Below are 15,440 nucleotides of genomic sequence, written 5' to 3'. Positions count from 1 at the left end.
CACTTGTCAGCTACTAGTAGTACACTTGTCAGCTAGTAGTAGTTCACTTGTCAGCTAGTAGCAGTACACTTGTCAGCTAGTAGTAGTTCACTTGTCAGCTAGTAGTAGTTCACTTGTCAGCTACTAGTGGTACACTTGTCAGCTTTTAGTAGTACACTTGTCATCTACTAGCTGTACACTTGTCTAGTTTGTACAATACTCTCAGACTTTGTCTTTATAGCGTTAGATCACCCTGCACAACAAAGTTTTTGCTTCTTGAACACTGTTGGGTGTTCCTTATAGATTTTTGGCTCCTGATCACGAAAATCACATACAAATTTGCCCATCACGTATCGTTTCATCGAAATCTTCAGTTTCACCAGGACATTGCTACAATGGAAAAACGATATCAGGGTAACTGGAATCCGTCAATGCTTGCTGACTACTGTTGGACATTGCAACGTGATGCACCGGACATTGAATACAAACGAAAATCAGGAGGAAAACACTTTTAATTATGTTGAACTTAATGGCGTATTAAAAACATAAACGCAATTAAATACGTTATTGCCGGTAAACAGTTAACTGTCTATTTCTCAAAGTTCCTACGTGATCAAGGAAAACCAAAACTATATTTGTGCATACCCACCAGGTAGCTGGTTGTTGTGCAGTGTAACCGAACCTCAACAACATTAATTTGTTTAAGACATGTCAATCTTTAAGTTGATATAATGATTTCGTATAATTATTTATCATCCGAACAAATATATATATATATTCATTCCAAATTATAAGCAACACAAAATATTGACTAGGGCAATATTTGTATAAATGTGTTCCATATGGTATCAAAAGAAAATCGAAAAAAAAAACCACAAATAAAACTAGGTTGAAATTTGTTGTTTTTTTTTAATTTTATTATGTGATCGTTTTTATCATTGACGCCATCTTGTCTACTGACTTTCACTGGTTTGTTTTCCCTTCAGATAACCATGTATATTTTCTCTCGACAATATAAGGAACCACTCAAGGATATTATCTGCGAAGCTCTTGTTTCTTGACTCAAAAATTAAAACCAACCAGAGTTTTAAGTAACACTATGAAATTCAACATGTACACCTATGGGAAGTTCCGCAACCATTAAGCCTAAGTCAGTATAATTAAAACACGTATTCTGAGCAGTATCTAGACCAAATAATTTTTCGTTCTGCCCAGCGAGAGAGCCTCGTGTCTATTTTCTCTCACTACTTCTCTCATTTCGTTCTCACCTTCTAATCCACGCATGCGTAGAGTAAGTATATGTTTAACATAATACTGTAAATATTACTTACACGTAAGCGTTGTAAACATATTACTCCTGGGATTAAAATAGTTGGAACTGCAAGCTTCCGTCCAACGAGATCTCATTACACCTGTAATTAGGAACATAATGACGTATTTACCACATTTACCAAAAAATAGCATCGTAATTACAGTCACCTTTTCCACATGTTAACGTCTACTTACTGTTTCAACTCTTTCCAATAGTCCTAAAATTCTAAGAATTCATGACACGAATTAGGTTCGTCACCTGTGATTGTACTTCATAGTCAGAGACTGCTTGTATATAATTTCAGTATAAACAAGTATAATAATATATTGTGTATTACACAAACTATTTTGAGAATTCCTTAGCCATTTGTACAAAATAATTTCATTAACCTGGAGCTGCATCCGTTCAAGTCTAGCCTTGAATAAGGATCTGTTTATATAGTCAACAAAATATCTGACTTTTTATTAACATTTCGCTGACAAACTACACAGATATTATAACTTACAGTACGGAGTTTCCGTACAAGCTTTGAATATTACCAGGAATTTCAGAAAACTACAAGAACTCTCTCGGTTCGTGCGTTATAATACAAATTATTTTTTTTAAAACTGCAATAAGTCCATTAACTAAAAAAAAAATGTCCACGCTTTGCAATTGCACTAACTAGTTGACGTGAATTGTAAACAGAATATTGTTAATGTATTTTGTGTGGTTAAAGTATAAAGATATACAATAGGTACTCTCCGGTGTCACAGCGGTATGTCTGCGGACCCACACCGCTAAAAAACGGGTTTCGATACCCGTGGTAAACAGGGCACAGATAGCCTATTGTGTAGCTTTGTGCTTAATTTTAAACAAATACACAATAAATTATCTGTGACCTATCACACAAATGGTATCGAAAGCCGGTTGTTAGCGTCGTAAGCCTGAAGAAATATCGTTCACTTGCCGTTGCCAACAGAAACGATAAATGTATTTAACTTACGTGAGTACTGGTAATTAACAATGCTAAAAGTGGAGGCTAATTCAAGACTGGTTAGCCCTGACTGCAATATTGAAAGTATTCAAACTTATGTGGTCGTATTCTGCAGAAGCCATCTTGAAAGCACCAACAGATAGAGGGAGTGAGTGGTCCTGAATTGCTATTAAACTTTATTAAACACGTGTAAATGTTTTATCACTTGATGAATTTAGTGTAGCTAGTCACTACATCTATTATGTTCAGTATAGCTTGTAGGGACATTTCTTTATTAACTTGATGATTTTAGTGTAGCTAGTAGGGGCATTTCTTTATTTACCTGTTGGTTCAGTGTAGCTTGTAAGTGTATTTTAGTGCTAATCTGTTAGTTTTAGTTTGGCTAGTAGAGGCATTTCTTTATTTACCTGTTGGTTCAGTGTAGCTTGTAAGTGTATTTTAGTGCTAATCTGTTAGTTTTAGTTTGGCTAGTAGGGGCATTTCTTTATTTACCTGTTGGTTCAGCGTACCTTATAAGTGTATTTTAGTGCTAATCTGTTAGTTTTAGTTTGGCTAGTAGAGGCATTTCTTTATTTACCTGTTGGTTCAGTGTAGCTTGTAAGTGTATTTTAGTGCTAATCTGTTAGTTTTAGTTTGGCTAGTAGGGGCATTTCTTTATTTACCTGTTGGTTCAGCGTACCTTATAAGTGTATTTTAGTGCTAATCTGTTGGTTTTAGTGTAACTAGTAAGTGTATTCTCTTTATTTGCCTGTTGGTTTAATGTAGGTAATAAGTGTAATTTCTTACTTACTTGTTGGTTCAGTGTAGCTATTAAGTGTCTGTCTGTATTAACCTGATGGTTTTAGTATAGCTACTTGGTGTCTTTTGTAATAATTTGACAGTTTTAGTGAGCTAGTAAGTATCTTTCTGTATTAACATGCTGGTTATAGTGTAGCTAGTAAGTGTCTTTCTTCTTTGATCTAATAGTTATAGTGTTTAAGGACCAATGAGAACCGTATTATAGAAATAAGCAACACAAACAGTTCTTGTTACTGAATGTAACTACGCGTGATTTCAGCAATCGTATGTTCTAGAATTAAATGAAATAATTAACACAAACTGTATACGTATTGTTTAAAACTAGAAAACTATCTCGGTATTACTTAGTACAATATAATATTAATTACTGAGGGTTATAGTTCATAATGAAAAAATTACTAATTCTATGAAACTTACTATATGTAGATTAATATTAGGTTCTGCTATTAAGTTTTCTGAGTTTTATAATTTAATTTCTGGTACTTAGTTAAAAGCGTATTGATACAACAATAACTAAAAAAATGAGATTTTAGTAGATTAAATATTTTTCTAAAACTTTTTACGAGGCAAATATGTACTTTTTTCCCCCGATGTTCTAGGATATTAAATCGTTTTAGTTTTGGTTTTGTTTTTTGTTTCGTGTTCCTGAAACGACTTATTTCAATCTGTATTCTTGATGTATGGGCGTATTTTCGTAGAAAAGTAGTTCGGTACGTTAATGGGACAGAGAGATAAATGGCTGATCGATAGGCAAAAAAGCGTGCTTGGAAGACTAAAGCAATTACGGTAAACACGTTCTGTGAATCGATTTTCCAGAACCTTCTCTTGCACTCCAATGATAAACAGCATCAGTTATTGATACCAATTTGTTTAACGATATGCTTATATCATACATGTGTCTTTTTGGTTTTTTCAAATAAAATATATTGAGTGTAGATATATTAAATTTCTTACGCAAAAGTAAACAAACATGAAATACATACTGTCGCCATGAGTTGCAGATATACGTATTTAATTTAGGGCTAATCCGACCCTGTAGTTTCCAACCAGAAATCCCTAAACATTATACTTACACCGAGTGCACTTATGTTATACATTACACTTACACTGAAAGACACTTCGAGTGTTGAAAATTTTCGCCAATACTTGTACGAAACGTTGTTGCGAGAAACTATCTACACTAAATCTGAAGTTGAAAAGTAGAAATACATTTAGAAACATTAATTATTTATTAAATAGTACACGGGTTTTTGTGTAGTTTTAAAATAACCATCAATTTTGAGCTCTCTTGGAAGAAAAAAAAACTCGCCACGTATGATACGAAAGTTACCTAAACTGTTAATATTCTACAAATATCAAATTTCTTACCGCTTTGAATTTCTAGAATCTGCCGTGTGCGACGATAAAATTCCATACAAACAAACCCGTGTGAGCTGAAATTATAAAAAAAAGTTGAAACTAATTACAAGGTGAAGTGGATAATATCCCGAAAGTATGACGTTGTAAAGTTAAATCGAAAAACTACAGTATACAACCATGCAATTCAAATAACAGCTCTGTACATTCACTACTTTATGCTGCGAGAGGATAAAGAAGAGAACCAACACTTGATAAAACTCTCGTTCTCAGGGGGAATGGAATACTCTTGAACCCAGCAAGTACTAAGGAAGATAAAAACGAAATAACTGTCGCTAAATCAGGCTGTCAAATATTATGTAATCTACGGGTAGTGAAAGTTGTGAATTTGAAAATTCTAAATACGTATCTATAAATAAAATAAATATTATTTTTTTTCTTTCACACACGCGAGTCCTTTGTAGAAATTTGTATTTATTGTATGACGAAACAACGAAATACAGTGAAGTCAGCTTCTTGCTAAGAAGAGATTTAATCATCCACAGATAAGACACGACGGTTCTCGCTGTTATTTGATTTAGGCAAAATTAATTTGCCACTGTTTAAAATGGCGCTCGTGTGACGTGTGCATCTCTTCTTCAATACGTTAACCCTATAAATACATACAATCTTCCATACACTTAACAAAATTAATGCCATAAACTTTGCCACAGTAAACGTTGGGAATAAGCTGATAATTAATGTTCATAGTCGCCACAGGTGTTCAATAAGATATGTTAATACTGGTAAGATCACGAACTCCAACACACCTTGACAAAACATGCATGTTCTGAACGTTTTAAAGACAGCTCGTCTTTGTAGTGAATATTTAACGTAAGCTTCGATTAACCTAGAACAATATTCAAACTCGTAATAGCTAAGCTAGCATCAAATGTCACACTCCAAGTTGCAGTCAGTAATTAAGTTAATGTATAACAAATACACATATTAAAACAATTTATGTTGTGATAAATACGCATATTAATAGCACATCCAGTTGTATTAAATAACCACGTAAGAAATACACATGTTAATGCAGTTTTAGTTGTATTAAATACCACACAAGAAATACACATGCTAAGGCAGTTTCAGTTGAGCTAAATACCACATAAGAAATACACATGTTACGGCAGTTTTAGTTGCATTAAATACCACACAAGAAATACACATGCTAAGGCAGTTTCAGTTGAGCTAAATACCACATAAGAAATACACATGTTAAGGCAGTTTCAGTTGTGTTAAATAACCACATAAGAAACACACATGTTAAGGCAGTTTCACTTGAGCTAAAAACCACATAAGAAATACACATGTTAAAACAGTTTCAGTTGTATTAAATATTACATAAGAAATAAACACCTTAAGGAATTTTCAGTTGAGCTAAATACCACATAAAAATACACATATTAAGGCAGTTTCAGTTAAGCTAAATACCACATAAAAATACATATGTTAGTGTACTCGTAGTTTGATAAACACCACATCCAAATACACATGTTAATGAACCTTGACTTTGTTTAAGACGTAACTAACACACAGATGCAGCACAAACTTCATATTACATATTACACTAAGTTTTGCCAATCCTGCAAAAAAGTAATGAAGTTAAAAACACATTTTCGTGCTGAATAAATTTCCAAATACACCTTTCCTTGAACCGTATATTGTGACTAAGGAAAAACACGGTTATTGTTTTCTTGTTCAATATGTAACTACAAATCTTACAACAGATTGAATATTTGTTAAAAAGAAAGTTAAAACATTAATTAAAGAAATCAAACAACTGTCTTTGCTAACGTAAAGCCCAAGCAGTTATTACCTCACGGTTAAAAAATGATTGGTTTGGTTTGTTTTGAATGTCGCGCAGAGCTACACGAGGGCTATCTGCCCTAGTTGTTCCTAATTTAGCAGTGTAAGACTAGAGGGAAGGCAGGTAGTAATCACCACCCACCGCCAACTCTTGGGCTACTCTTTTACCAACGAATAGTGGGATTGACCATTACATTATAACGTTCCCACAGCTGAAAGGGCGAGCATGTTAGCTGTAACGGGGATTCGAACACGCAACCCTCAGATTACGAGTCGAGTACCTTAACCACCTGGCCATGCCGGGGCCTTTAGAAAATGAAAGTAGGTGTTCTGTTTCTTGGTTCCTTTTCTCAACTATATCTATAAAGCACTTATTGACATCTTCTATTTATATGGTTAATAATAATGTGATTATAAGATAATGACATACTAGAAGCTGGATCCATGTTCAAGTTATTTTTGTCTCTTATCAAAAGATATGTCTTGCATTTAGTATAGGAATAATACAAACTTGGAAATCTTGGTTCTGTCAACGTGCAAGGAAATAGAGACAATCGAAAGCATTTTTTTTTTTTTTTCTGACTGGAGCTTCTCCATTGGCTAATAAATAAATATTGTGACGTGCTTAATTAAAAACGGGAAAATTTAAGAGAATTAGTGTTAAAAGTCTATAAGCCTCTTTAAGACCCTAAATCTCTAGGGAAAGCGAATTAAATCTACTTTCTCGTCGCACAGCAAGGCTTAGACTAAGTAATGTTGGAGTGTACGTCCCAGTTCGTTCTCTCATATTTTAAATCAGATTAATTTGGAAAAACAAAACAACTTTTCCTTAACGTTTATCTAACATAGTAAATTGAACTTTGACCAGTATATCACAGGAAAGACCGAAGAATGTTTGTTTGTTTGTTTTTTGAATTTCACACAAAGCTTCTCGAGGGCTATCTGTGCTTGCCGTCCCTAATTTAGCAGTGTAAGACTGGAGGAAAGGCAGCTAGACATCACCACCCACCGCCAACTCTTGGGCTACTCTTTTACCAACGAATAGTGGGATTGACCGTCACATATATAATGCGCTCACGGCTGAAAGGGCGAGCATGTTTGGCGCGACGGGGATGCGAACCCGCGACCCTCGGATTACGAATCGCGCGCCTTAACACGCTTGGCCATGCCAGGCCAAGACCGAAGAAAGACGAAATAATTTGTTTTCATGGTTTGTGACTTGTGAGATTGTTTATATTAGACAATTAAAAATTAGTGTCATGACTGTACACATACAGTACAAATGGAGACAAGACTGTCGCTAGGAACAATTATATCTCGTCAGATAAACCACAATTTAGAAGAAAACAAAGGTGGTCAGATGGACAATCAGAGAAAAGCGTAGTCAGATAAGTAGAAACATAGAAGAAGGTAGATGGGTGTAGAAAGATACAAGTAGTCAGATTAGTAAACATTTACAGAAAGGCAGGTGGACGATCCAAGAGATATGTAGTTAGACAAACAGAAATTTGAAGGACGTACGAAGGCGCACGTTTATAATAAACAAGACAATTATAAGAAACATCCTTTAACTTGTAAGGCATCAAGTCCTAAACAAAACTTACCAACCAGATGTAGACTGTACGACAAGTCGTGTAGAATCATCAGTCACGTGATCGACACTCTTGCAAACAGCTCGTGTCATTAAATCTTCGCTGATACTGTTATATATGTGGAAGGATGTATTTGGATCACTGAAGACGTAAGTCAACAAGGTGTCCAATGTCCTCCAGCGTTCTGCGGCAGATATCCAGTTTGGAAAGTGGCATCTCACGTGAGAATGAGGAACTGATTCACAAAAATCACCCAGAGAAATAAAGGTTACGAGACTCCAAATTAAACTAATGACTAATGAACGAAAAGAAAATGTAAAAACTAAGTTTCAATACTAATATCCTGTTTTTCACTTTCCGCCAACAAATGCAGTCTTAGCGGGATAACAAAGTTGGGAACATTGTCTTAGCAGAATAATAAAGTTAAAACACAACTTCATTCAACAGCTACAGGTCTGTTCTTCTACACTTTTAAACTAAGAAATCATATGCGTATTCTAATATTACCTCTATTAAGTTTCATCGTACGAGATCCTTCAACAGCTGAAAACAACCCGTCACACGTGGCGTCTCCAGATTGAGCTATTCGAAAGCCAGAATCATCTTGCAATCTGTCGTATACCTATGATAACAAAAACAGAACAAGTGTGAAAACTTGTTAGTTAGCTGCATGTCTACATCACAGAGAGAATGTTCTTATTACACGACGAGGCAGACAACGATAACAGCAAAAATATTACATAAACAATAGAGATCCACAGTGATTTTATTGTAATTGTATTTGGAAACTATGGACAGAGTTAGATCTACACTAAAAGAAACTATATTTATTAACAATATTTATTAACAACGACAAACACAGAGAAACGCAAAAAATCGACGTTTCGACCTTTCTGACTTATCTCGAGATACACAGCTTCTTCGTTTCAGTATTTGTCATTGGAAGAAAGCAAAGGGATGACCAATAAATACTGACTGACTAAATGTGAAACATACAGTGTTTAAGGCTATTTCTTAAACACTTATAGATTTTTATAGGTAAAGAAAATAATGACATTCCAAAAAAGAAGTAAAAGTCAACTAACACCGACATTAATGACATTCTATAACAAGAGATATGTGTATTAAGTAATACCGACACAGATGACATTCTATAACAATAGAGATATGTGTATTAAGTAACACCGACATTAATGACATTCTATAACAAGAGAGATATGTGTATTAAGTAACACCGACATTAATGACATTCTATAACAAGAGAGATATGTGTATTAAGTAACACCGACATTAATGACATTCTATAACAAGAGAGATATGTGTATTAAGTAACACCGACATTAATGACATTCTATAACAACAGATATGTGTATTAAGTAATACCGACACAGATGACATTCTATAACAATAGAGATATGTGTATTAAGTAACACCGACATTAATGACATTCTATAACAAGAGAGATATGTGTATTAAAAAACATCGACATTAATGACATTCTATAACAAGAGAGACATGTGTATTAACTAACACTGACATCAATGACATTCTATAACAATAGAGATATCTGTATTAAGTAACACCGACATTAATGACATTCTATAACAAGAGAGATATGTGTATTAAGTAACAGCGAAACAGATGACATTCTATAACAATAGAGATATGTGTATTAAGTAACACCGACATTAACGACATTCTATAACAAGAGAGATATGTGTATTAAGTAACATCGACATTAATGACATTCTATAACAATAGAGATATGTGTATTAACTAACACCGACATTAATGACATTCTATAACAAGAGAGATATGTGCATTAAGTAACACCGACATTAATGACATTCTATAACAATAGAGATATGTGTATTAACTAACACCGACATTAATGACATTCTATAACAAGAGGGATATGTGTATTAAGTAACACCGACATTAATGACATTCTATAACAATAGAGATATGTGTATTAAGTAACACCGACTCAGATGACATTCTATAACAATAGAGATATGTGTATTAAGTAACACCGGCATTAATGACATTTTATAACAAGAGAGATATGTGTATTAAGTAACACCGACATTAATGACATTCTATAACAATAGAGATATGTGTATTAACTAACACCGACATTAATGACATTTTATAACCATAGAGATATGTGTATTAAGTAACACCGACATTAATGACATTCTATAACAAGAGAGATATGTGTATTAAGTAACACCGACATTAATGACATTCTATAACAAGAGATATGTGCATTAAGTAGCACCGACATTAATGACATTCTATAACAAGAGAGATATGTGTATTAAGTAACACCGACATTAATGACATTCTATAACAACAGATATGTGTATTAAGTAATACCGACACAGATGACATTCTATAACAATAGAGATATGTGTATTAAGTAACACCGACATTAACGACATTCTATAACAAGAGAGATATGTGTATTAAGTAACATCGACATTAATGACATTCTATAACAATAGAGATATGTGTATTAACTAACACCGACATTAATGACATTCTATAACAAGAGAGATATGTGCATTAAGTAACACCGACATTAATGACATTCTATAACAATAGAGATATGTGTATTAACTAACACCGACATTAATGACATTCTATAACAAGAGGGATATGTGTATTAAGTAACACCGACATTAATGACATTCTATAACAATAGAGATATGTGTATTAAGTAACACCGACTCAGATGACATTCTATAACAATAGAGATATGTGTATTAAGTAACACCGGCATTAATGACATTTTATAACAAGAGAGATATGTGTATTAAGTAACACCGACATAAATGACATTCTATAACAATAGAGATATGTGTATTAACTAACACCGACATTAATGACATTTTATAACCATAGAGATATGTGTATTAAGTAACACCGACATTAATGACATTCTATAACAAGAGAGATATGTGTATTAAGTAACACCGACATTAATGACATTCTATAACAAGAGATATGTGCATTAAGTAGCACCGACATTAATGACATTCTATAACAAGAGATATGTGTATTAAGTAATACCGACACAGATGACATTCTATAACAATAGAGATATGTGTATTAAGTAACACCGACATTAATGACATTCTATAACAAGAGAGATATGTGTATTAAGTAACATCGACATTAATGACATTCTATAACAAGAGAGACATGTGTATTAACTAACACTGACATCAATGACATTCTATAACAATAGAGATATCTGTATTAAGTAACACCGACATTAATGACATTCTATAACAAGAGAGATATGTGTATTAAGTAACAGCGACACAGATGACATTCTATAACAATAGAGATATGTGTATTAAGTAACACCGACATTAACGACATTCTATAACAAGAGAGATATGTGTATTAAGTAACATCGACATTAATGACATTCTATAACAATAGAGATATGTGTATTAACTAACACCGACATTAATGACATTCTATAACAAGAGAGATATGTGCATTAAGTAACACCGACATTAATGACATTCTATAACAATAGAGATATGTGTATTAACTAACACCGACATTAATGACATTCTATAACAAGAGAGATATGTGTATTAAGTAACACCGACATTAATGACATTCTATAACAATAGAGATATGTGTATTAAGTAACACCGACTCAGATGACATTCTATAACAATAGAGATATGTGTATTAAGTAACACCGACATTAATGACATTTTATAACAAGAGAGATATGTGTATTAAGTAACACCGACATTAATGACATTTTATAACCATAGAGATATGTGTATTAAGTAACACCGACATTAATGACATTCTATAACAAGAGAGATATGTGTATTAAGTAACACCGACATTAATGACATTCTATAACAAGAGATATGTGCATTAAGTAGCACCGACATTAATGACATTCTATAACAATAGAGATATGTGTATTAACTAACACCGACATTAATGACATTCTATAACAATAGAGATATGTGCATTAAGTAACACCGACATTAATGACATTCTATAACAATAGAGATATGTGTATTAACTAACACCGACATTAATGACATTTTATAACAAGAGAGATATGTGTATTAAGTAACACCGACATTAATGACATTCTATAACAATAGAGATATGTGTATTAACTAACACCGACATTAATGACATTTTATAACCATAGAGATATGTGTATTAAGTAACACCGACATTAATGACATTCTATAACAAGAGAGATATGTGTATTAAGTAACATCGACATTAATGACATTCTATAACAAGAGAGATATGTGTATTAAGTAACACCGACTCAGATGACATTCTATAACAAGAGAGATATGTGTATTAAGTAACAGCGACACAGATGACATTCTATAACAATAGAGATATGTGTATTAACTAACACCGACATCAATGACATTCTATAACAAGAGAGAAATGTGTATTATGTAACACCGACATTAATGACATTCTATAACATACATTAACTAACAAAGAAAATAACTGTATTCCAAAGCAAGAGAAATGTGTATATTAAGTAACATATAGAATAATTATATTTCGTTGCAAGACATATATATATTAACAAACACATACCATAATTACATCTATAACACTGACCAAAAAGTAACTTAGATAACATTAATATCATATAACTACGATACTGACAAATCAGTATCATAGATCATACCAATATTATATAGCTATAATGTTGAGGAAAGCAATATCAGATACACACAATGATAATCAAACAGACTTATACAACATCAGTATCAGATACATACAATGATAATCAAACAGACTTATACAGCATCAGTATCAGATAATACCATGATAATCAAACAGACTTATACAACATCAGTATCAGATACATACAATGATAATCAAACAGACTTATACAACGTCAGTATCAGATACATACAATGATAATCAAACAGACTTATACAGCATCAGTATCAGATAATACCATGATAATCAAACAGACTTATACAACATCAGTATCAGATACATACAATGATAATCAAACAGACTTATACAACGTCAGTATCAGATACATACAATGATAATCAAACAGACTTATACAACATCAGTATCAGATACATACAATGATAATCAAACAGTTTTATACAACATCAGTATCAGATACATACAATGATAATCAAACAGTTTTATACAACATCAGTATCAGATACATACCATGATAATCAAACAGACTTATACAACATCAGTATCAGATACATACAATGATAATCAAACAGTTTTATACAACATCAGTATCAGATACATACAATGATAATCAAACAGACTTATACAACGTCAGTATCAGATACATACAATGATAATCAAACAGACTTATACAGCATCAGTATCAGATAATACCATGATAATCAAACAGACTTATACAACATCAGTATCAGATACATACAATGATAATCAAACAGACTTATACAACATCAGTATCAGATACATACAATGATAATCAAACAGTTTTATACAACATCAGTATCAGATAATACCATGATAATCAAACAGACTTATACAACATCAGTATCAGATACATACAATGATAATCAAACAGACTTATACAACATCAGTATCAGATGCATACAATGATAATCAAACAGTTTTATGCAATATCAGTATGATTCAACAAGAGAGTTCGCCAGTTTTATTGGAGAATAAATGACTAAATGTAGAATAAATCCTTTGGAATTTATATGATTTCTATCACACATTTTAACACTTCAGGCTTTTTAATTTTTTCATCAGCTTTCGGCACTTAAACTGTTAATTATCAGCTTTTATACAGCATATATAATTAGTGTTTCAGAAAAACTTTTGCCTCTCACAGTCCATCACAGCAGGCGAGTTCTGGTATTTAACGAAAGGCCTCTTGGGCAAATGACTGGTGGAAGACAAAAGATAGACAGATCTGCAATGTTCTGAAATTAAGTCTCAAGGGGCAAAGTTATAAATATCATGGCTAAAATTAATTTGCTGTTTAAACAATTTTACCTCAAGTATTAGTACAACAGTTTTTAGTAGTTAAACACCATAACGTATTTAAGGCTTAATGATGCACGTGGTTAAACGTTTTGTTTCTTCAGCTTTATAATACGTAGCAATATTCCAGAATGTGTAATCCATGAATGAAACAAGGTATCAAGTTTAAAAAAATCAGTAACAGGTGTTAGGAATGTCCCCCTCGTTTTAAACAGGTAAAAACAGTGTGATAACTACAAATACCGACAATATTTTTTATTGGCACAAATAAAGACGATAAGTCAGTTTTGACTGGTTCAGGTTTCTATTCCATAAACAAAATTTGTGACACGTTTTCGAAAAAGTTACATTTAGCAATCCAAAGCGGCACGATTACAAAGAGTGTTTTTACGTATTTTATACTGTTCTAAGACAATATCCATGTCGTAAACAAAATCGGATAAGCCATAAACTGTGCGAATGAAAGCTTTGTAAAAACAGTTTCGCATTCGGATGTTTCGTATGATAAGGGATGAAGAAAATACCAAAGTTGTAGCAATTTTATTAAAAATAAATGCAACCAAACTTCCGAGAAGTGCACGTTCTCAGACTTGAAAGTGGCCTCAAATTTGTAATGTATTATCTGAAAGGATTTAAAACACAAACAGTTAAGGTGCAGTTTTGTATAGTTTCTTTCAACCTTCGCTAGTCAGAGAGTTTAACACTTCAACATATAACTATAATTTTTAAAATATATTTGTCTGTTCTAACCGGGAAAAATAACAAGTTCTTGAAATAACGAAAAACCCCAGGGTAGTAATTTGTTACATACATGTATGAGGAAAAATCTATATTATCCACAAGCGAAGGTATTTATTTTTATATTAAATATATTATTTATTCGACTTAAAAACTGTGAGAAACTAGTTACATGTAAAACAGTATATACAGTTCCAGGTCAGCTACTCGAAGACATCTTAGCAGAACATTAGAAACAACAACAACCAAAAATAGAGTAGTTTAACTTCAAGAAACTTCCAAAAATGGAGATGAAAAATGACGTCTCACTTTCCGAGTCTTTATAAGGACACTAAAAACAATCGTTATTCTTATAAATATTATAACGGCATATAATCATCAGATATCGGTAGATGTGTAGATTTACTGGACTTGATACATTGAAAATGAGTCCACATTTGTTTTAAATCACGCTCAGCATGGCACGGTGGGTTAAAGCTTTCGCCTTCCCTTCTCACCAAACATGCTCGTCTTTTCAACGGTGGGGGCGTTATAATGTGACGGTCAATCCCAATATTCGTTGTCAAAAGAGAAGCCCAAGTGTTGGCGGTGGATGGTAATGACTAGTTGCCTTTTCTCTAATATTACACTGCTAAATTAGGGACGGCTAGCGCAGATAGTCCTCGTGTAGCTTTGCGCGAAATTCAAAAATAAACATTTGTTTTAAATTTGTTTGAATTGAATTCAACTGATCAAGAAAATACTTGCAAAAATTCGTAATTGTCAAAAGGTCTAAAAGGGAAATAAAAACGAGTCTAGCAGTAAAAAACAAACAAACGAG

At 32.9% G+C, this 15,440-nt stretch overlaps 2 protein-coding genes across 4 annotated transcripts in view; one reads left to right on the top strand and one right to left on the bottom strand.

Annotated features, from left to right (window-relative positions):
• LOC143245225 (uncharacterized) overlaps positions 1-15,440 on the bottom strand; it is a 418,752-nt gene that overhangs the window by 18,533 nt on the left and 384,779 nt on the right. For all 3 annotated transcript variants that reach the window (XM_076491339.1, XM_076491342.1, XM_076491340.1), the window contains 4 exons: positions 8,369-8,483; positions 7,874-8,096; positions 4,434-4,498; positions 1,311-1,391 (listed from right to left, as the gene is read on the bottom strand). In XM_076491339.1, coding sequence (XP_076347454.1) covers positions 1,311-1,391; positions 4,434-4,498; positions 7,874-8,096; positions 8,369-8,483 — 484 coding nt within the window. The remainder of the gene's footprint in view (positions 1-1,310; positions 1,392-4,433; positions 4,499-7,873; positions 8,097-8,368; positions 8,484-15,440) is intronic.
• Positions 1-15,440, top strand: part of LOC143245228 (glycoprotein 3-alpha-L-fucosyltransferase A-like) — a 524,457-nt gene that overhangs the window by 394,309 nt on the left and 114,708 nt on the right. The gene's annotated exons all lie outside the window — the stretch shown is intronic.

Source organism: Tachypleus tridentatus, chromosome 2 (assembly GCF_004210375.1).
Source record: "Tachypleus tridentatus isolate NWPU-2018 chromosome 2, ASM421037v1, whole genome shotgun sequence".
Lineage (NCBI taxonomy): Eukaryota > Metazoa > Arthropoda > Merostomata > Xiphosura > Limulidae > Tachypleus > Tachypleus tridentatus.
Note: the sequence above shows the minus strand (reverse complement) of the source record. Positions and strands in the feature narration are given on the sequence as shown.